Source organism: Mixophyes fleayi, chromosome 2 (assembly GCF_038048845.1).
Source record: "Mixophyes fleayi isolate aMixFle1 chromosome 2, aMixFle1.hap1, whole genome shotgun sequence".
NCBI lineage: Eukaryota > Metazoa > Chordata > Amphibia > Anura > Limnodynastidae > Mixophyes > Mixophyes fleayi.
Window position 1 is genome coordinate 34,851,613 of NC_134403.1, and position 24,641 is coordinate 34,876,253.

A 24,641-nucleotide genomic window follows, 5' to 3' on the forward strand; every position below is an offset into this window, starting at 1 on the left:
ACCTCATTCACCTTATCTATTATTTCAAATGGTCCATGCCACGTCATGGACCATAAAAATTTGCTATCCACTGTGAACGCTAAAATAAGTACTCAATCCCAAGGAGCAAAGCTAAGTATTTGTGCATTGTGATTATATACCCTGATTGGGCTTGCTGGGACCACGCCATGTGCTCTCTTACTATTGACACTACAGCCGCAATCCTCTCTTGCATCCGTGAAACATGTTCTATTACACTTTTATACGGGCTGGGTTGCCCCACCTTTGTCTCTTTTGCAATATACAGCAATCCTTTAGGATGTTTCCCTTACAACAAATCGAATAGCGAGAAACCTGTAGAAGATTATGGAACTTCTCTAAGAGCCAGCAACAATTATGGTAACAAGTAATTCTAGTTTTTCCATCCTCTCTACCACTTTTTTTAACATATTTTTTAACATTTTGTTGAATCTTTCTACCAAGCTATCCATCTGAGAGTGTTAGACTGAGGTTCTTATTTGGGTGACCTTAAATAATCTGCACAATGCCTTCATGACTTTTGATATAAACGGGGTACCTTGGTCAGTTAAAGTATCATTTTTACTTACTCCCACTCTGCTAAAATCCTGGACTAGATCTCTAGCTATGGTTTTGTCTGAAGTCTTGTGTAATTGGATTGATTTGGGATACCTGGTAGGATAATCCATTATGACCAAAATATACTGATGGACATGGGCAGATTTTATTAAATGCCCAACGAGATCCATAACTATTTTGTAAAATGGGATCTCTATTATAGGTAACCGAAACAGCAGACTCCTAAAATGAGGTCTGGGGGCATGATACCGGCACTCAGGACAGGAAGAACAATACTGAGACACATCTTTAGGAATTGCTTACTATAAAAAACGCTGTACAATTCTCTTTGTGTTTTTTTTCTGTCCCTAAAAGTTTGTCTGTTATGTGACCATGAGCCAGGTTCAACGCTGTTTTCCTATATGGTTTGGGGCAGTGGTTGAAGTGGGGGTGTATACGGTAGTATAACATACAGCCACTTTTTCTACTGCCTTCATTGCAAAACTATGAAATTCCATATATATATATATATATATATATATATATATATATATATATATATATATATTATCTTAAATAAATATACAGAGTGAAATTGGGAAAATTTTGTTTGATAAACCGAGGAAAAATGTTTGATATTAATATCCCGTGTAAGGGTTTCCCATAGGCGTTTTTTCCTCTAATGTCTATTTTCATAGCTGTACTAATACTTGTTTGTTTTATAGTAAGGATTACTGTGATTACTGTTTAATGACAGGTACTGTATTTCGTACATTACAGTATCTCCAATTCCATTGCTTTATAAACCTTTCACAAATAAAAATGGATATCATTATCTGTGCAATGGGAGTGCAAACCTGGTAATGAGGAAGATTAATATCATGATTTATAGCTTCTGTTTATTGAATTTAGAAAATTAATAATACATGAGGCAAATTGCCATGTGGAATTTAATTAAATTTTCTAGCAGTAAAATACTCTGGAGTGGAAACTTTATAGTCCATTAGGGAAATGTAAGTAGTGCAAAAAAAAAGTAAACTACCACAATTTATAGTAATATAAAAATACATAGACCTTAAAAAAATGATATTTTACATAGGTTTATAGATACTTTGCTGTATTTAATATATGTCAATTAAATGTGCTGTATATTTATAACTAATATTATATTTAACAATCCAAATTATTAACATAATCATTTAAAAAATGGGTAATGAGTTCTCTTAATTTTCATTGAAGCCGACTTAATCTTGATGAGTGAATTGTTTTCTTTCCATGTGTCCCAGTGAATGCCTGAAACATCCACAGCTCTGGTCACCCGGTGAACACCATTCAGGTTGGCCAAACCGCACTGACTGAACCACCAGCCGCTTCTGCCGTTGTGCTGGCTGCAGCTGTTCACTTTGGAGCCATTGGATGTGCATGAAGGATAGCAGTTGTCGTTGTCTACATCATATGTGCTGAAGGGCCTTGCATTCTGGTTGTCTTCTTTCTTGTAGCCTCGTATAGCGTCACCTGCACATAATTTAACGTATAGTGAATAAATGTTTATTTTTTTTATTATTTCTGCAATACATTTACTCAACTATCTTTTACTGTATTTATTTGGTATTGCAATCCCATATACAGTAATTCCGTGGTCTGAGGTTCATCAATCCTTTAAAGGGGCGCAGATGTGCTGTTCACCAATCAAAGCGTGACTTCGACTTTCCAAGAGACCAATTAAATACCAACCAGGGTCTCTTCACTCATCAACAGGATTTCTGCATGCAAGAGCCTTATAAAAACTCTGGTCTTTATATCCTGGCCTGGCTATTGTCAGCTGAAATTCATAGATAGGTATTTGAGCAGTGCTTTATAGGCCACCAAGTAGGTGGAAGTTAGAGTCCCACGTAAATTGTATTTGCGGCCCCCTACACCCGGTTAATCGGGTTCAGGGCATGCACGTGCAACTCAAGCACAGTGACGGTGTGCAGCACAACCCCTGGAGATAAATGCCTATTTTGGGTAGGCCTCATCTCCAGTTACACCTATTAGTAGGTGCAGGTAATCAAACCCTGGTGCCCAGTTTGGTACACAGGAATAAACAGTGTGAGAATGAATCAATGAAGTTCATTAATAAAACGTATCAGTGAACATCATTGATACAAAGATGTTCATTCATAACTCGCATATATATAGGCAAGTAACCAAACAAAGAGACTTTTTTATGCCCTAGCCAAGCAGAGAAAAGCCACTGACTGGTTACCTGACAGGCCCCCGACCTGTCATTTTTCCTGCAGTTACTAGTACTGCATTGTCTATGTGGGGCTTTTTCAATTAAACATTGGAGTACTGGGGAGGATAGCCCACGCGGGGTCTATATGTCAGCGGTTTTCTCATGCTCCAGAGACAAGCTGCTCTGATTGGCTACTCACAGACAGGCACTTTCATACTGCAGCTCCACTAGGAGCAAGTCTTGTGATGTTTCACAGGTTTTTGTTTTTTAATTTATAACCATTGGTTACTTGATTACTACAGGACTGAAGAAAAGATGATGCCTAAGGATTTAGAAGTGCAATAAAGATGGTAAATAGGAAATTGGGGAGTGTATTTCTCATAAAGTATCTTTCAGTGGGTAGGGGTATGGGTTAGGGTTAAAACAAATGATTGATGTTTTCGGTAGACTAGACTAATGGTCAAGAGAGTGGCAACTACAGTTTAATGCAAAAAAAAAAAAGCAAAATCATGCACTGGGGTCTAAAAAACCCAAAGACTAAATACAGTATTAATGGCACTATAATGGAAACTACTGATGAGGAAAGGGATCTAAGAGTCACTATATCAGGTGACTTAAAGGCATGTAAGCAATGTAACAAAGCAATGAGGAAGGCAAGTCAGATGCTTGGTTGCATATGGAGAGGAATCAGTAGTAGAAAGAAAGAAGTAATAATGCAGCTGTATAGGTCATTGGTACGGCCTCATCTAGAATACTGTGTTCAGTTCTGGAGACCATATCTCCAGAAGGATATAAATACAGTAGAGACTGTACAAAGAGGGCAACTAAAATGGTGCATGGCCTACAGCACAAAATTATTAAAATTATTTCAAACTTTTTATTATAATTTTTTTTACTAGTAAAGACATGATCATCATCAACATATATCTTAATACCAGGTCTAAGAGCATACCACCCAGCATGTCTGTCGAGGGCAGCAGGACATGGGGTGTGGCCACATCGCAAATGGGGCATGGTCATGGTGCGATGGCTAAAGGCTGCTCATTACATACCTCCCTTCCCCCAATGTTCCCACCCGTGGGACAGACATGTCCCCAGGTGCGGAGAATCGGGACTGTCCCGCTGAAATCTGTACAGCTGGGGGTATGCTAAGAGGCGTATCTGAAGATGCGTCTTACTTATCTCCATGATTTCAGAAAGACGTGTTACACGTGTGCATTCCCTTTCTGTATATTAGTTGCACTTGCACACCCTAGATCTGCCTCTCCAGGAGTAGGGGGCCACATACTGTCCGCTATACACTGCGAATTCCCCACTGCTTTACTGCACATGCACAGTAAAACAAAGCAGAATTTTATACCTGAGAACATTCTAATGCTCTGATTGGCTACATGTTGGTCTATCCCTGTTAACATGCTAATATTCTGATTGGCTACATGTTGGTCTATCCCTGTTAACATTCTAATGCTCTGATTGGATACAGGTTGTTCTATTCCTGTGAACATTCTAATGCTGTGATTGACTACAGGTTGGATTAGCTCTGTAATGCTCGCTGAAAATGTAGATGCAGTATCTAGGGCTGCACAGTGGTTAGCACTTTAGCTCACAGCACTGGGGTCATGAGTTCGATTCCCCACCTTGGCCTTATCTGTGAGGAGTTTGTATGTTATCCCCGTATTTGTGTGGGTTTCCTCCAGGTGTTCCGGTTTCCTCCCACATGCCAAAAACATACTAGTAGGTTAATTGGCTGCTTGCAAAATTGACCCTAGTCTCTCTCTGTCTGTCTGTCTGTGTGTATATTATGGAATTTAGACTGTAAGCTTCAATGGGGCAGGGACTGATGTGAGAGAGTTCTCTGTACAGCGTTGCAGAATTAGTAGTGCTATATAAATAGCTGCTGATGATATCTGCACATACATCAGTGAAATATGCCTAAGAATAGTAAATATTTTAACCTGCAGTTCCAAAATAGCGCCCGACATGCATTATAAAGGCTGTCTTTTCATCTTCTATCCAAAAGTCATCATATGTTGCATATGCCATTGTGCCATCCTCAGCTTCTAATGCAATGTTCAGCATAAAGCTGGTGTTTTTCTGATTTAGAATGCAAAATGTTTTCCTCAGACCCAGCCAGAACTCCCCTGTAAAAACATAAAAGACAACTATTTGCATTCATTATTTTAAAAAGGAGGTGTACTTAAAAAAACACATGAGTAACAAAATGAAATGTAGGATTTCTCTACTTATTTGCAGTGACCTATATGAAGAGCCATATTGCAGGATCTGCCAGTGTAAAATGTATTATCTATAGACTGTAAATGAACATTGGCATCCGGCAGCCATATTGTTCTGACAAATGCGAGAGAGCTTGCATGGTATTACTATAATAAAATACACAAATATGCACAAGATTGACTGTTTAATGGATTGTGGTGTTAAGTATTCTCATGGTAAACAATGTCCTGCTTGTATTCCACTTGCTCATTAATACATATGCGTGCAGCAAGAGCCATGGATCAGAGGGGTTGGATGAGTCAGTGTAGGACAGTCTGGCCAAAATATTGCACGGAACTTTCTAAAGAAAGAAATGACTTAATAAAGTGTTCCATGAACTGACGGTGAGAGTAAAATAGAGGAGCTTAGTTAATAATATTGTGCACAAATATACAATATTTATAAATATTCTTTTTCATTAAAATCCCCCGAAAACTGCAGATAGACGCATGTTTAAGGATCATTTAAATTTTTTCTTAGGGCATTGCAGCAGATACACTATATGGACAAAAGAATTTGGCCATAACTCTTAATTGTGGTGTCCCAATCAGAACCATTGCCAGAAGTGTATAAAATCAAGCACCTAACCATGCAGTCTCCGTTTGCAAATATTTGTGATACAAAAATGGGTCGTTCTGAAGAGCTCAGTGACTTCAAGCGTGGTACTGTGATAGGATGCGTGGTACTGTGATAGGATGCCACCTTTGCAATAAGACAGTATGTGAGATTTCATCCCTGCTGGATATTCCACGGTCAACTGTAAGTGATATTATTAGAAAGTGGAAGCATTTAGGAACAACAGTAACTCAGCCATGAAGCAGAAGACCACGTAAAATCACAAAGCGGGGTCAAGGCCCACTAAGACGCATAAGTCACCAACGCTCTGCTGATTCCATAGCTGAAGAGTTCAGAACTCCCATTGGCATTAATGTAAGCACATAAACTATGTGTCAGGAGCTTAATAGAATAGGCTTCCATGGCCGAGCAGCTGCATGCAAGCCTCACATCACCAAGACCAATGCCAAACGTTTGATGGAGTGGTATAAAGGACACCAACACTGGACTGTGGAGCAGTGGAAATGTGTTCTGTGGAGTAACGAATCACACTTCTCTGTTTGGCAGTCAGATGGGTGAGTCTCGGTTTGGCGGATGCCAGGAGAAAGTTACCTTGCTGACTGCATTATGCCAACTGTGAAATTTGGTGGAGGAGGGATATATGTTATGGGGCTGTTTGTCAGGGTTTGCTCTAGGCCCCTTATCTCCAATGAAGGGCAATCTTAATGCTTCAGCATAACAAGTCATTTTGGACAATGCTATGCTTCCAACTTTGTGGCAACAGTTTGGGGAAGGCTCTTTTTTATTTCAATATGACTGTGCTTCAGTGCACAAAGCAAGGACTACAAAGACATGGTTTGATGAGTTTGGTATGGAAGAACTTGACTGGCGCACACAGAGCCCTGACCTCAACCCCATCAAACACCTTTGGGATGACCTGGAACGGAGATTGTGAGCCAGGCCTTCTCGTCCAACATCAGTGCCTGACCTCATAAATACTCTACAGAATGAATGGGCACAAACTCTCACAGATACACTACAACATCTTGTGGAAAGCCTTCCTAGAAGAGTGGAAGATGCTATCACTGCAAAAGGGGGACCAACTCCATATTAAAGTATATGTATTTGAATACAATGTCATTACAGTCTCTGTTGATGCAATGGTCAAGCGTCCGATTACTTTTGTCCATATAGTGTATCTCCAATATCTGCTGCAGTCCCAGTATCCTCAAACGCTATCTGTCCATGTGAACTGCTGTTTTGCAACAATTTTGTTAAATAGTGACGATCTTTCATTCCTTATCATTGCGATAAAAAAAAAAGGAAAGAAAATGATTGTGTAAAAAACACAATGATTTTAAATATGCCCCTATGTGAGAGAAATTACAGCTGTAATCCGGTTGGTTGCTATTTAAAAAAAATGATAGCAATACAAAATGCATGTTACCTACTTAGTGTTGCTGAAAACAAACTTATGCCTTAGAAAAAGCCAGTGTTGCCTGTGCAGTCTAAGAGGGACTGCATGGACTAATAGAAATCTATCGGTCCAACTATTGACCTGTACCCTGCTCACAATCCGGCTCAGATGGGACCGTTAATGGGTAGACGGGGTTGGAGGTCCATTTGTCTACACCATCAAAGCAGTATTTCCCAATCCCCAAGGCTCCAGCTATAGGGGGGGCGCCTTAGTAAAACATTTTACCCAGGTGGTAGGGTAGATTTAAAACAAAAGCCTGAACTGGTGATATACTGTATCTTTGGTGCCGTTATAAAAAGAGGGGTATATAAAGGAATCAATATATATTAATTCACTTTTATGCAGAAAAAAACATGGTGTAAAGAGACAGAGGCAATATAAAGGGGATGGTATAAAGAGCACTGTACCACCAATAAATATCTTAGACTTCATTACCTGAAAGTTCTCCAAATCCATCCATGTATTCAAGCCAAGTCCTTTGGAAATCAATTGTTCCATCAATTCTCTTTTGAAGGACGGTCCAACCTCCTCCTCTATAATCCATATCGCAAAATGCCTAATAAGATATTGTAGTACAGTAAACAGAATACTGAGATATATTATTTGTTGAGAAACAGAAATAATATCACTACCATGCTGGGATTTTTTTTTATTTTTTTTTCATCTTTACTGAAAAAAAAAACATATTTTAGGATTGTCATTTGCAGAAGTTAAATAAGGTAGAATGGATTTTAAAATTTCCATTTATCTTTTGGCACTCGTCTATCTTTTTGGACCTGCATTCACATTACATTCAACGGATCGCAAGATGTTTAGTAACACCAGAAACATTGCTGCAAAAGTCACCTAAAACAAGTTCCCAAAAGCCACTGATACAATGTGCTGGCAGCTCTGCTGCAATAATCAGAGTAGAGATTCACAGAACCTTGGTCATCGTGAGCAGGATGTCATTTGTGAATAGGGATAACTTCTACCATCAACCTTAATGTCAGACATTTTACAGTGGATATAGACCTGGACTGCAGGAGCTCCAAAGAGAGCGCAAGAACGAGTCAGGAGCGAGTGCAACCCTGTCTGCTCCCTCCAAGGGTGCAACACTACATCACCGGGCCCCATAGCAAAATTTGGGCAAGGGGAAAATTCTTGTAAGAATTAGACATGACAGAGCCCCTGGTAGCCGCAGCCTTGTTGGGACCCTGTGGGCTCGTTTTAATAATCTGCGTAGGGTCAGTGGTCTCCACATTTTTTCAAGGAATCCAATAACATCTAGATTGTTACTTGACGTGCAATTTTCCAGTTCATTCGTGTGTGTTTGAGGTGTAAGGAGACTTCCTGAGATGCTCCTTGTACATCTAATATTATTGGTGTACATATATCTTCTAAGGAACTCACTATCCACTTGTAGTATTTTTTCTTGTCATGTGTTATTTATTTTTAGCTCTCCAATGCTGTTAGTTAATAAGACATGGCAGCTTTTAATCATTTTGATCAATTCATAGAAAGTGGCTCCAGGGTCAGTCTCATTCTGCCTATTCCCCACTGACAGATTTCTTTGTAATGATCAACATTTATAACATGCTTTCAGAAGGGTGTACTGTAGTGAAAATGGAGGAATTACAGTTATAAGGATTAACCCATAATATAACTGTAGTGAATAAAGCAAAATCATATGGGACTGCATTGTAAATACGGTATATCAAATGAATTCATTTAGAATTTGAATTTCTCTGCAAGCTATGATGTAATGCAAATTACTTCAAAGCAAAGCCTTCTCTCACAGGGTTAATGACCTAATTCAAGGTGTAAACCGTGAGTCCAGAAATACTGGCCTGTGTTTATTCTGTGGCTCTGCAGACCCCAGAATCACAAGATAACATTGTCACATTTAGGGGGAACTGAACAGCTTCAAAGACCTCATGGGATGAGCTATGTCCTGGTACTGGAGTGGTTTGAAGAGACTTTAGGAAACCAACCTAGCAGGGGGTCTTGAAACAAGAGACATGGCCTCTGTGACTACATGACGGCTTACTATATTTTATATAGGCAAATGTAATTCCATTTCCAAAATTCCACTTAATCAATAAAATTAGTGATCAAATACATATTCATAAATAGGATGAGGAAGGGCATACTATACATAGACTAATGCTGTCAGGAAATGAGAGGAAATGTGTATCAGCTCAACTAATACACTTGACCTATCTCTGTTTGGCATCTGTAGATTGGTAAATTTGTTTTGAATTTATTAATAATAAAATTTGGTCTGTGTGATACTCCACAGAAAAGATATGTTACATATTAGCATTGGGAATTTAACAGGAAAGATGTAAATTGTGGTTGTAAAACTGTGTCACAGGTCTCCCCTGGAGACCAACCCCTGTAAGAGGGGACAGGTAAAAAAGTGCCTTTAAACAATGAGACCACTTACAAGACATTGTCAGATTTTGGGAAATCAATCAACATTGATAAGCTGTCAATCTTTCAAGCCAATTTTCCTTGACACAAATTATACAACTTGTATGTAAGTTTATAAGTATGTACGTTTATAAGTAAGTATGTAAGTGAAACTTTCTCCCTTTAATTGTACATGTTTTGCTTATGTTATGTCATCTTTTAATAATTGTTTTAATAACCTGTAAGAATTATACTTTTTATATTATAAGTGCAGTCCTTATTGCTCTAAACAAATTCACTGTCTGTTTAGAAGAGGTTGGTTGCTTGGCTGTGTTAACCCTTTAAATACCAGTGTGGGAAGTGTTAACTTTTTTAAATATCATAGCGCAGAGTTTGCGCAATTGGGTAATTAAGTCATAGGCATTCTATGGGCCTTATACGTAGATGGTGGCAAAGGAGAGGTAAGGAAGTGGGTGTCTATGTTGGGGAAGGGACCAGTTAGAGCTGTAACCAAAGGGATAGGTAAGTGCAAGATTGGATTGCTGGAATCCTGTGTGTCCCCTTACATTAAACTTCCAAGTCACGAGTGCGCAGAGAGACTGGTAAAGGTAGTCAGGATTAGTTTTCGGACAAAATAGAGGTGACATATTGTTTGACTGTTTGATTATTTGATAAGTTATTAGATCAGTGAGCTGACATGAACTATTAGCTTCTATCTCGAGAATCAATGCTGTTTTAACTAGTTTTCCCTGTTCAATGGTGTGTCTGACATTTAGTGGACCATATATATTGCAGGTAGGCTAACATTAACAAATCTATTGTATACTGTATCAGAGCATTGAAGAATTCAGCAGAGTTGATTTCTGGCAACTAGAATCCCCTATCTAGATTAAACATGCTGAACACACCATATATAGAGAATGAAATGATCATAGCAATTATCAATTGGTAATTCAACCTTGAACCAACAGAGACCAGGGCGGAAAGCACTGAGCATTGCTCAGTAAACAGAAAATGGGGATATTTTTACTTACTTCAAATGAATAATAAGTTCCTTCTGGTTGTATTATGTATATTCCACTTGGAGCTTTTGAAATTGTTCCAAAATTGTCCTTAATATCAGTGCAATCAAACCCTATGTACAGAAAAAAGAATTTGGTTTATCGATACAATCACTTGCCATATTTATTACTGCTGCCATTTAATCTTCCTTCTGTAGACTTTCAACAGTAACATGTAGTTAAACAATCTATGCATATACCTTATTGTCATCTTCTATGCTGGTGCTACATACTAACAAGTTTAACATCAGAATTATGCAGGGGATTAGAAGATGAATGCTCCTTTTTTTTCTGGCGGGAGCAACCTTACATTCTATTTGTTGGCTCTGAAATATCCCATGCTTTAAAAGCAGTCTGCACGAAAGACTTTTATTATGTCAACAAAGCCAGATGGCTGTCCAGTATTAACAGTGGAAACATCAAGCACAGCACCTAATAACTAAATGGAAAACAAAAACTAAAATAATATATTTAAATGTGTTATAACATAGGATGATCTGCACTGTCTTACCTTTCAATCGTTGTGAGAACAGCTCTATAAATAAAGATCACTTTCCAATGACTACATGTTGCCATATGTCTGAGAAAGTTTAACCCACTCAAGTTGTCAATTGTCTTTTCTCACCTCCAAACTTTTAAAAGTAAATAATTCATCATATATTTAATGCTGGCCACACACACTGATAGCTACAGACAATACCGGGCAATTGGTCCAATATCGACGTGTGTGTGGACGTCTGATAGTGTTCTGATCAAAATCAATGGGATTATTATCGGTCATCTCGGTAAATGTGGTGTAAGAAAGACGCTATTGGTCATCTTTTGAAAGCACTAGACAACCTCGGTCATGCCAGGTGCAATCTAGAAGCTCCTTACTGGACTGTCGGAGGCAATTTAATTAAAATTTAATCCCTTTCATGTGCGGCCAAATTGGACACTGATTCTGCCACTTGGATCTAGGGCCCAGCAGCAGATCAGATGCATCTGCCCAGATTCACTGGGATCAAAATGGCATGAAGGATTACAGTTGGTGGCAGGGCTGCCATGCAACCTATTGATTGAAAATGCCCAATGATACTTTTGTGATGTGCGAATGACAATAAAATGACCCTGTCATTAAGCAATAATTTCCCATGATTAAGCCCAAGTGGCGAAACGTACGTCGGGTCACGTGTGACGTATGACGTCACACACCCGGAAGTGAGAAGCCGGTCGGCGGAACACAGCCGCGATCGTGCTATACTTTAAGGCAATGCTATTTTTGTCTATATTAACTACGCTAAATTTATAGACAACTATACAGTTCTGGGACATATTAGAAACTTTAAGACATTAGGACTAATCACTAGTAGTTTAACGCGGTTATCTTTGCAACATTCTCATACTAGGGGGGGTACTCAATTGTCGGCGGGACCGCCGAAAATCCCGCCGCGGAAAAACGAATACATGTGATCAGAGCCGTAACTAGGCAGGTGCGGGCGGTGCCGTCGCCCAGGGCGCACACCCAAAGGGGGCGCAGTAGCCGCCCGCTACTTGCCTCTATGCCTGGCTCTGTGACAGCAGGCTGCCGAGAAACCCACGGTCTCTATAAAGGCTGGACTTTGGATACTCCACGCATCGGCACTAAGCATGTCAGCCTCTCTCTCTGCTATCCTCTACCAGGGACAGTCTCTCTCCCCTGTGTGTGACAGCTTCGGCATACCTGTCATTCACGGCGTTCGGAGGGGCGGAGCTTTCCAAAAGTGGGCGGAGCTACGACCAAACATACATTTTCTGTATTTTCAACAAATCCCTGAGTGTGAAAGCTTCTGTATCCTCCCATTTCCTTCTCTGCTTGTGAGAGCGTCTTTCCCCTTTCTCTCTGTGTGTCAGTCAGCCTCTGTCCCTCCCCTTTGTGCATGAAAGTTTCTGTCCTCCCTCCCTTCTTCACCCCTATGCAAGTGAAAGCCATTGTCTCCCCTCCTCTCCCCCCTGCATGTTGCAGTATGGCTGGCATTGGTGCAGTGTGGGGAAAGGGCTGTTATTTGTGTATTGTTGGTAGAGGGGGTGACAATAGTGTAGTATGGGTATGGGGGTGACATTTCTGTAGTGAAGGTAGGGGGGTGATATTGGTGTAGTGTGGGTAGGGGGGTGATATTGGTGTAGTGTGGGTAGAGGGGTGATATTGGCTCAGTGTACTACAGCCACCATCACTACATGATCACTAAACATAGTTATTCTCTCTCTCTCTTCAAGCATTCTTACAAGGTACAAAATGATTGTTGATGAAGGTCAGTTTGCCCATCCATACAGTCATCAATACAATTAATTTATTTGAATCACACCACTGTGTGTGTGTATATATATATATATATATATATATATATATATATATATATATTCATGCATTTGCAAATATGTGTAACAGAATTCTTTCAGTAAAGTACTAGCCACACCCCCACATTAGGTTGGCCATTGGCCACACCCACTTGTCAAATGCCACTCCCACTTAGATGGGGGGCGCCGGTGCCCTGTCTCGCCCAGGGCACTAAAATGTCTAGTTACGGCACTGCATGTGATACGGTAATTTGTAGCTGGATTTCAGCTCGCGGCTCAGGGAGTAAATTACCGTATTACATGTTTTTCAGCGCACGATTACCGTAATATCGGTAATCGTGCGCGGACCGCGGAATTTTCGGCAATCCCGCCGACAATTGAATACCCCCCTAAGAGGGGGTTTAGTGGGTTATCTCACCCATACCTAATAGGATTAAAATGCCATGCTAATAGGCACAATGATTTAATGATACTCTCCTTTATGTATGCTACCTAGATAACTTTAGGACTAACTGCTAGTGATCTATATGCTATCTCTGCAACACATCCATATTGAGAGGGACCTGGTTTATAAGTGCTATGTCAACAGACACAATGATAAAGGGCACCCTTTGTTTATACCATTAGGTCATTTGGTCAAACACTCAGTGGGCTCAGTTAATTAATACACTCATGCCTGATAACATTAGAGTGTTCATATATTTAATGCCATGTTAAAAGGCATATCAACTTGATGACATCTCCCGCGTATGTCCTCAGACTTTTTGGATAATGTTTAGCAGGTTTCTCTGAACCTGAATCTGTATAGCGCATGTAATTATATATTTTGTAATTGCCTTATATGAAGTGAATGCACTATAATAATGTATGATAAACACAGTACACTAATGAATATGTGAAATTTCTGTGATACAAAACAATAGTGGATTCATTCTTCCTACTCACTAATTAAACAAACAATTTATTGACCGGCTTCCCGAGGGGGTTCTTTTAATTATCTTTATCACTTAATTTTCATACTTTATCACTTTTTGTCTTTTATCAATTCGCCGACTCTTTTTGATACCTGGATGTATGTTTTTAATATAATTTCAATAAATGTTGTTTTTACATATAAAGAAGGAACTGGAGTTCCTCATTAACCAACCTCTTTCAGGTGTCACCATTTGCTGTCTTTGAATTAAGCAATAATTACCTGTACACATTACTTATTATTATCTTTTATTTGTATACTTGTTGAATAACATTCTGGGAAACCAACATTCTTACCATGCGTCTGAATAGGTCTATGAAGAAAAGGATCTGTGTGTTTTTTCAAGACTTCTGCATTCAAAAGAAGAACCTTATTGGTTAATTCACTCACCTACAGGTGCAATAATAAGATGGATAAGTATACTTAATAAAGTCAGCTGTAATACAAGTTGTATGCATTAACCTTGTTCCATATAGACACATGTTACACACGTGTATTGTCTTCCTCTATATGCAACAAAGTTTGCAAAAACTAAAGAGGAGTGGCAGTGGGCACCTACAGCACCCCACTGAACTTATTCCTTATTCAAATACATTGCTGCTCATTTTGATACCATTCTCATGAGCTCTCCATGAATGCTTTGCAAACAGGCATACGCAACATATGAAGAGCACATGTGCATTTAGCACGCTTTGTGCAAGAATCTAAATGTAGTCATTAGTGAGATGTTTAAAGAGGATTGCATTAGCAATCCTGATCTGTGGATCAAGGGATGTGAGGTTAATATTCAGAATATTTCTTCAATTGTATATAAACCAATTTTCATAACAAAAAAAATGCTAGAATTATCTTTATTATAAATTGCTTTTGCTAAAATATTTGCACCTGATTGGAGAGGAACTCCAAAGATTTTTGATGTTCTTCCATCATATTCTTCATCATTTTCTTTGTGCTTCTTGCATAAGTAATTAGAGAGTGTTGTAGATTCCCTATAAAGAAACAAAATGTATTTCCTTAGATTGGAATTGCACTTGAAATAGCAGAATGTTAGAAAATATTGCACTTAAGTATAACATTTGCACTTAACCACAGCAACCAATCAAATCCTTGCTTTTATGATTATTGTAAGGGGTTGGCAGAATGGGCGGTAGTCCGGATTGCCACTGGTGACAATGAGGAGGGGGCCACTTTCTTAATTATTATTTTCTGTATTGATCATTTTTAATTTTTTTCATAATTCATCGCATTACATGAGAAAAATCTACTTACTGCAAATGTTGAGTTTTTTCTCTCGCAATATCAAAGACATGTCTTTCCATATCTGAGAGCATTTCTCCTCACTCGTCGCTACATTAGTAGATTTGGTTTTCTTCTTTATTGATGAGGTAACGTTTTTCAGAGTCTCTCCCACAACATTGACTGAAACTGCGCCAACAAGGACATTCCCCTAAAAAGTAAACATTTACTGTAAGATTAAACGCAGCAAGCTGGTTGCATGATAGGGACCTCTGACTATAAGGTGTTTTGCCACATGTTTTTATTGTAATATAAATTACTATACTATACATTTCTTAATGTGGCAAAGTTTCAGAATGTATGATGCCATGTTTATCTGAGACATAGGGGTATATTTACTAAACTGCGGGTTTGAAAAAGTGGAGATGTTGCCTATAGCAACCAATTAGATTCTAGCTGTCGTTGTGTAGAATGTACTAAATAAATGATAATAAGAACCTGATTGGTTGCTATAGGCAACATCTCCACTTTTTCAAACCCGCAGTTTAGTAAATAAACCCCACAGACTGATAGACAGATGAAACAATAGCAGGTTCTACCAGAAATGGAATGTTGACACCTGAACTTCGTGTCCTTATTTTAAAATGCAAGAAAAAAATATATTTGCTATCTAAAATATTTCCAAAACTTTCACCAGACACAGGTTATAGATTTGAATCGTTATATTTTAGCTGTCCACATGTTAGAGGTATCTTCTGACCTGTAAATTCCTCTCCCCTTCTTACTCGCAGCCAGGTGGGGCTCCCTCGGTTGTTACCCTTACAGAAATAAGGTTAGGAGAAGCTTCCAATTGGGTAAGCGTTCCATGCTGTAAAATGAGCCTCAAGTACAAAGGACTGGAGCCACAATTGGCCAATACCAAGAGGCTCTTTTCCCAGTACAGAACACCTGCACTATATGACATTTCTCATAGAATTGTGGTACCCCAAAGCCCTGTTGAACAGCACAGAGGAGTGCATAAACGCTTTTAAAATGCAGTGCTAGAAGGGGTTAATTGTGCTCCTGAAAACTTGTGCCCAGGAGTGATTGACAGGAGGAGGATGAAGGCCCTGATTGGCTGGGGGAGTAACAGGAAGAGGTTGTGCAGGAAGGAGGAGAAAGAGAGAGCAGCATGGTAGAAGGAACAAGGGGGAGGATGTGCAGTCGAGCAGAGAGAAGATAAGCTGCTGCCAGAACTGTGATATTGCCAGCAAAGCGGACAGAGAACAGCTGGGGACACGCAGCGGGGCGCCAAAGACAGTATTCACTAACTACAGAACTCTTTTCAAGGTAAAACCTCAGGCTGCAGTGTATTGCACACACCCCAGTGTCAGAGGGAAGAGTGATGAGAGAATCTATCCAACACTGACATTGCATTCTTGTACAAGGAAGGATTGTGAGAGCTTTTCCCCCAGATCATACCTATACACAGGCTGCAGGGAACAATTAAGACGGTCGTTTCAGCTATATCCTGTGTGTTGATATCTGGACATTATACCCTGCTGCAGAGTACATGTGCTGATAGAGATTCATTGACTGTTGAGAGAACAGCGCCATCTTGTGGCTGAAATGAGCAACAGCTCTGCTTTCTACTATAATACTTAACCCTTGATGGAAACCTCTGCAGGACATTGGAACACTACCCAAATTCCTGTGCACAGGTCAGCCCAGGACTGAGTGGAAAATATGGTAACGTTACCGGGGATAATATTGGTGCACCAAATGTTTTAGATTATGTTAATGTTATGTGATTTACCTAAGAACTGATTTATTAATATTGAAGGTGTGACATTCAGTGTTAGTGGTACCGCTGCAATTGAAGTTAACTCAGCAGTAGATGCTAAAAGTGGGGCGCCTGACCCATAGGGAATAGCATGGTACCCCAAATACCTGAATAAGAAGTAGCCCTCTAGTGGGCGCGGTAGTGACCGTAAGAGTCTTGATGGGTTATTATTGATGGTTATTGCATCATCACCAGTCAGATATTGTTAACGTGAAAGTAGTAACTGTGATTACCAGTGTGCCTTATTAGACAATGTGTATTGAAGATGTTATCGTTATTCTGCCTTATACTCACCAGGTGTATGTTATATGTTAAATGCTATTGTGCTCTATGCTGATCAGACGCATTATTTTGTCATTACTATTGAGCTGAAGGGGTCAGTGGCGCGGTGGCTTACCAAAACTATCCTTACCGCATTCTCAATAAAATCAAGTTGTTTGACCAATCTTTGTCCCTTTCATTAAGTATTTATCTCCTGACCACCGGATATCCAAAAGAGAAAAGAACCTGACTCGTATCTGGGAGACAAGGTAAGGGAAGGATTCCCATCAGTACTCGACCACCACAGAATGATCTGTCATTTTGTGTTTAGAGCTGTCGTTACAGATAACTGAGGAGGAACCCCCCTGACTGCTACCAGAGAGATGCTGAAAGGATCTTTGAAGCTGGACATCTCCTTGAGAGTAAATCCTAAATTTAAAAAAAAAATCATAATAAGCATGGATGTAAGGGGCACTGCTCTGTTGTGCTGTAAAATTGTCCAAGAATAATAGCTGTATGATTTAACTTCATATTCTGCAATTTTCAATACTATTTTAGTTATAATTCATTTGAAGAAGGCTCATTAACAAAACTTGCTAAAATGCAGCGCTTTATAAATTTAGGGCAGTGATGACCCTCCGAGTCCTCACCTGCGGCCCACACCTCCATCCTGCTTTATTGTCAGATGTGTTTGTTGCAGCTTGTAACACTTGTTTAAAAATCCTGTAGATATGTTAGTACAGATAGGTGTCTGTTACTTTGATTAAATATATTGTCTTAACTTATTACTGAGATTAAGGGCCCTTTTTAAGGTTAGATGGATTCCCACGGATCCGGGGTGATTCACAGGCACCAACTACTATACTTGTCATGAACGCGCTCCCAGCTTCCGTGACTTTGGGTGTTTACTGTATGAGGTTACACACGATTCCAGCGCTCAATATTTCTCTTACCTATCACACAGGTTATAGATCTACTGAATCGCCCCCAAAACAGCGCTCACATACCCACAAACACATAGGTTCTGCCACCGCCTATTGAATAAGAGCAATAGGACCCCAAAATACTGTCATACACTGGCACACAATCCTTCTGGTTGCACACAGGTTAGCAATGCCCACACCAGCAATCAAAGGGTTAACCCTTAACACCTCAAGACTCTGATACACAGAGGTACACGCAGGCACACACTAGGGTTGTTAGTCAAATGTATTAACAATTCACACACCAGTATTCAAAGGGTTAACATGGTGGAATATTCTTCATAAAAAGGCTAAAGGGTTCGTTAGAGTATCAAGCAGGGCAGTTGGAAATAAAATCAAGCATAACAATTGACATACAAATAATAAATGCACAACAGTTATAAAGACAAATGGGATGAACTTACAGAGAATAAACTTACGTATAATAATCTGTATGCCTGGGGCAGGCAGAAGAAATGAACAGTCTTTTAATTAGAGGACCAAGAGCTGACAATTTGTCTGGTCACACACAAGATTTATAAGCCCGCTCAATGGGGACGACATTCAGAAGGGCAGTGTACGTGCTAACGTGGGGGGCGGAAATGTCCCCTGAGTGTCAACTATAGTTTTCTCAAAAATATTCCATAAGATTTGACCTTTCTTAACTTTTCTCAGATATATCCCAGAGACATAACTCCCCCTTCAATAAACCAGTCATAACCTCCCACAAATTTAAATACAAAATATCATGAGATTATAGCAATAACAGATCTCATTCCGAAAGACATGTGACTATGGCTGTTTCAGTGTATAGTTGGTATCTCTGCTTCACCACCCTTGTGTGTTTTTTGCCCCTGAAGGCAGTTTATTCAAAGTTAATATTACAATATTTTGTATTGGTCTAAATGGTTCTTCCATCCCCTAACTTTCCCTATTTTACACCCTACACCTTTGTTTTTTACCTGCCTAATTAGACAGGAAATACAGGATCACCGACAATACAATACTAATTGACCAAATGTTTTAAATAAAAAAAAAACTTCATCTTAGGGGAAGGCATGTACATTTCTATTTATCAATTTGATATTTTATTGAGGGACCTGACATTTCATATTCTATTTAGGCTCTCATTGGAGAGCCTAAATAGATGGCATGGCAATTGACTGACAGGTCATTGCCCAAGTCCATCTCCTTTAGCTTCTCCCTGGCGCGCTAACCCCCAGTATCCATAACTGCTAGCTGGGTTTCACCAGGTTTTCCAGTAAGAAGGGTTAAGAAGGGGTTATATATAGCTCACCTAGCTGGGACTGGTCCAACTATTTTTCAATGATTGTTTGTCTGTCATTTGTAGGTGTGAAACAAACAAAAATGTATCAACAATATTTGTCCGGGGGGCGGGGGAGCAGAGTATGCATCCTTGTCTCATGTGTGCAGGTGGCAGGAAACAAGTACCGGATGGTGGAAGGTAGATTTGCAGGGATAGAGCTTTTAATGTATGTGTGGGGGAAAGGGAGTGCGCTGTCTTTAATGTAAGAGTGGGAGTAGGGGGCTTTTCATGTAAGTGTGAATAGATAGGAACTTTTCATGTATGTGTGTTAGAGCAGAGCTTCTAATGCAAGTGTAGGGAAGGGGGTGAAATGGTTTCTAATATAATGTAAGTGTAGGGGGAGGTGGGTGACTCTTAATGTAATGTGGGTGGGGAAGTGAGCTATTAATTTCAAGGTAGGATGGGGCTAATCATTTAATGGTGGGTGGGAGCTTTTCATTTATAGGTGGGGGCTATTTATTTGATGGTAGGGACTATTTAATTTAATAGTGGGGTTATGGCAGAGCCTATTAATTTAAAGCGGGAGGATGGGAATATTAATTTCAAGCTGGAGTGGTTCCTATTTCTTTAATGCTGGTGTGGTTTGGGGAATATTAATTGAATGTGGGGATGATTTTGAGAAGAAGGATTGCTACTTCTTAAATGTGAATACTATTTATTAAATAAAGAAACTAATTCCCAAATACTGTGCTCCTGCCACAACAGTTTATACAGTTCAACAATGATGAATAATCTGCTCCCCCTTTGTGTTCTTATCCCCATCTCCAATGTGTACCTCTCTCTCTAACTCTGTTGCCACCTGTGTGCATCTGTGCCTTCTTACTAATATTTGACAACTCTCCCGGAATGTCTGGGAGACTTCCGAAATTCGGGTAAGTCTCCCGGGAGAGCAGGCAAATATCCCGCAAATGGCATGTTGCTGTCAAAATGACGCGATTTGCGGTGGATCGCGTAATTTTGGCCCTGCCCCGCAACAAAAAAACGTAATTTTGTCGCGGTGGGTGGGGCTAAAATGACGCGTTTCACCGTGCCCCGTCCCTCCCGCCCTCCAACCATGCCCCCTCTGCCTGGGATCTCCCAGAAAGAAGTTTAAAAAGGTTGGCAAGTATGTTCTTACTATGTGTGTCTGTCCCTTTCTGGGACTCTCACAGTGTATGTACACCAATCTATAGAGCAGTGATGACTAACCTGTGACACTCCAGGTGTTGTGAAACTACAAGCCCCAGCATGCTTTGCCAGCTATCAGCTAGTTATCTACTGGCAAAGCATGCTGGGGCTTGTAGTTTCACAACACCTGGAGAGTCACAGGTTAGCCATCACTGTTATAGAGCAACCTAGCACTGTCTAAAATTCTAGCCACACCTTTGCATGCTGGTAATGTCCACTCTGGCGTCGTGGTGTGGAAACCCTGTGAAATAACGGGTGTTTGTCCTAAGGCAGTCACCTTGTGGAGATAACTGTGCAGAGAAGTGTGTGATATAATTTATGTTTTGGAACTTGGCAAATATTTGGAATAGAATTCACATGAAAACTTCCTAACAGCACATTATTACACAGCAATGGAAGCAGCTGTCAGTGAGTAGATCAAGCTAGGCTACTCCAAATATGCTCTCTACCAACACGAAATAAATACTTTTTAAAATGTCAAGCCTCCACAAAATCACATTTAACACTGTAATTTTTATTTTTAAACTGTCTGCATGCATTGTTTTACTGAACATTCAATTAAATAATATAATGCTGTGACAACTACACCCTTAAATACACTAAGCATGATCTAACATTTGTTCTTTATAGGGTATGTGAGCAATTGAAGGAGGACTCCACCCAAAAACATAAAATGAAGTACTGAGTGGCGTTTGCTATGTTGAGGTAAAATCCAGAGTTTATTAACAATGAGGGGTATATTTACTAAACTGGGGTTTTGAAAAAGTGGAGATGTTGCCTATAGTAACCAATCAGATTGTAGTTATTTATTTACTACATTCTACAAAATGACAGCTAGAATCTAATCTGATTACTGTAGGCAACATCTCCCCTTTTTCAAACCCGCAGTTTAGTAAATATATCCCTGAGTGTCCCATTCGATCAATGTGCTGTGGCCTAAACCTTCAACAGTTGAAAGTTGCTCTGCGCTACACCACTTGCGCTGGGCTTGTTCCAACAATCGTCAGTACCTTGTCCTGTGGACGTCACATTGTACCTCTAGACTGTAGACTCTCAAGAGCAAGGCCCTCTGTTCAATTTGTCTCATGTCTGCACCTCCTTCGCCAGTCTTGCCTGTACATGTTGTCTTGTTACATGCGGTTGTATTTTGTATGATATGTAACTCTTACTGTCCGTTGCTGCAGAGTTTTATGGCGTCTTACAAATAAACGATGATGGTGTCAATGTGGGTTCACCACATAGGGACATAAACAACACCGCTGGAAACAGCATACTTTTCAACTCTCTCGGAATGTACGGAAGACTCCCGAAATCCGGGTAGGTCTCCCAGACTCCCGGGAGAGCAGGCAAGTATCCCGCATACTGCTATTTGATGGCCAAAATGATGCGATTCGCTGTGAATCACGTCATTTTGGCCCCGCTCCCCTGACAAAATTAAGTTTTTGTCTCCGGGGTGGGGCCAAAATGACGCGATTGACCGCGCCCCGCCCCCTCCCACCCTTCAACCACGCCCCCTGCCCGGGATCTCCCGGAATTCAATGTTAAAAGGTTGGCAAGTATGGGAAACAGGGCAGGAGTAGTAATATAGAGTACCACCAAATACAAAACAAAACCTGACATGTTTTATACAATACTGATTTTACATAGTGCTTAGTGCATTATGTCTGCAAACAGACCAGAGAAGTTTATCTAAGCTCCTTCTGCACAAAAAACAAACCCTGTATGAAAATGATGAGACATTTGTAGCGCCCTGGAGTTATGATGCCCACAACGCACCTTGTGTCTCCCAAGGGAAAGCATACATAATGCAAAAGGCACCATCTAATAGTGTATTCATGTTAAAACGTTGGCAAGTATGGGAAACAGGGCAGGAGTAGTAACATAGAGTACCACCAAATACAAAACAGAACCTGACATGTTTTATACAATACTGATTTTACATAGTGCTTAGTGCATTATGTCTGCAAACAGACCAGAGAAGTTTATCTAAGCTCCTTCTGCACAAAAAACAAACCCTGTATGAAAATGATGAGACATTTGTAGCGCCCTGGAGTTATGATGCCCACAACGCACCTTGTGTCTCCCAAGGGAAGGCATACATAATGCAAAAGGCACCATCTAATAGTGTATTCATGTTAAAAAGGTTGGCAAGTATGGGAAACAGGGCAGGAGTAGTAATATAGAGTACCACCAAATACAAAACAGAACCTGACATGTTTTATACAATACTGATTTTACATAGTGCTTAGTGCATTATGTCTGCAAACAGACCAGAAAAGTTTATCTAAGCTCCTTCTGCACAAAAAACAAACCCTGTATGAAAATGATGAGACATTTGTAGCGCCCTGGAGTTATGATGCCCACAACGCACCTTGTGTCTCCCAAGGGAAGGCATACATAATGCAAAAGGCACCATCTAATAGTGTATTCATGTTAAAAGGTTGGCAAGTATGGGAAACAGGGCAGGAGTAGTAACATAGAGTACCACCAAATACAAAACAGAACCTGACATGTTTTATACAATACTGATTTTACATAGTGCTTAGTGCATTATGTCTGCAAACAGACCAGAGAAGTTTATCTGAGCTCCTTCTGCACAAAAAACAAACCCTGTATGAAAATGATGAGACATTTGTAGCGCCCTGGAGTTATGATGCCCACAACGCACCTTGTGTCTCCCAAGGGAAGGCATACATAATGCAAAAGGCACCATCTAATAGTGTATTCATATACAAAGTCTTTCAATTTTTTAAGTTTAATGTCATAAGAGACTGGTGCACAGAAGATGCTGTAACTCCTAGCAACCAATCAGTTGTCTGATTGAAACCAGGGATTATCTCATAATATATTAAGCTGGTTATTAAGCTTAACTGTTCTAATATTTTATTTATTTATTTTAATTTTACCCTAGCAGAGAAATCAATCAATCGCATAGAAATCTATTCAGAATTAGTCATTTCCAAGTGCTTTACATAATGTTTATTATTCAAGAGTGTATTTTTTTAAAAAAAGTATTAACACTACAGTAAATAAACAGAAAACTGCTACACTGTCTCTCAAGATGACATTACAAACAAAACCAGAAAACGAAAACACATGTTGACGGAGCATCAAGATGATGTCTTAAAGAATCAGCAACATTAAAATATCACCATCAAACTGCACTACATAAGTGTTTATATAAGAGACTTGTTTATTGAAATAATGGAAATAGCTGCACTTTTTACAAACTAGTGCATGCTTTTTGTTGTACTTATTTATTTATTAATATAACTTATTTAATAATCATCAAATAAGAACATTGTACCAAGCTGAATCAGAATTCCTGGTAGACGTGTATTGTGTCTTTCTTCCAAGTTATAGTCTTGCAGTGTCTAACGTTCCCTGTTCCAGCTTCTGAGTTAATGGAATTACCGGTCAGTCAAAATAACAGGGAGCCTGTCAAAATAAGTTAACTGCCAGACGTCAAGTGCGTTTAGTGCACCGACATAAAATATATTTACCAGTGGCGGGTGCACTATGCATAGGATTTTAAGGACATGGAAAAACAGAAATGTCTCACCTCTATTTAAATAAGAAAATACATATTTAATCAAATAAAGGGAAATAAAACACCTTGTTTTAAAGTCTGCAAGTCCAGCAATAAATGCTAATGTAAAATGAATGCAAAGCCCATGAAAAATACAGTAGTTATTGCTAGCTATATGCTGCTATTAAAACAATGATTTGTTTCTATGCTGATTGAGCTATGCATTGTGTTTATTGTTATGTTGATCCATTTCACATGAAGAGGACAGATATATTGAACTGCTTACCTTTGCAGAAGGGGGGGAATAATTGCTGGTCATAATACTTTCTCCTGTATGAAAAATAATGTGGCAGAAGACCAATGCAGCGCCACACAAGTACATCATCTTTTATTTGGAGATTATTGCAAACACTTGAAGAGCCTTCAGATTTTCGTTTGAAAACACAACAGACCGCAGATCCTGGAGCGAAGGGTTGCTGGTAGCTGTTCAGCACAGACAGCGCCAGCTCTACTG

At 39.6% G+C, this 24,641-nt stretch overlaps 1 protein-coding gene across 1 annotated transcript; it reads right to left on the minus strand.

Annotated features, from left to right (window-relative positions):
* Positions 1–1,671: 1,671 nt before the first annotated feature.
* ANGPTL5 (angiopoietin like 5) lies at positions 1,672–24,641 on the minus strand. The gene is made up of 8 exons (XM_075197926.1): positions 24,414–24,641; positions 15,093–15,270; positions 14,709–14,812; positions 14,120–14,213; positions 10,508–10,608; positions 7,515–7,635; positions 4,729–4,914; positions 1,672–2,070 (listed from the first exon to the last, which is right to left on the minus strand). The coding sequence occupies exons 1-8, from the start codon at positions 24,510–24,512 to the stop codon at positions 1,751–1,753; spliced, it is 1,203 nt and encodes a 400-aa protein (XP_075054027.1). The 5' UTR covers positions 24,513–24,641; the 3' UTR covers positions 1,672–1,750.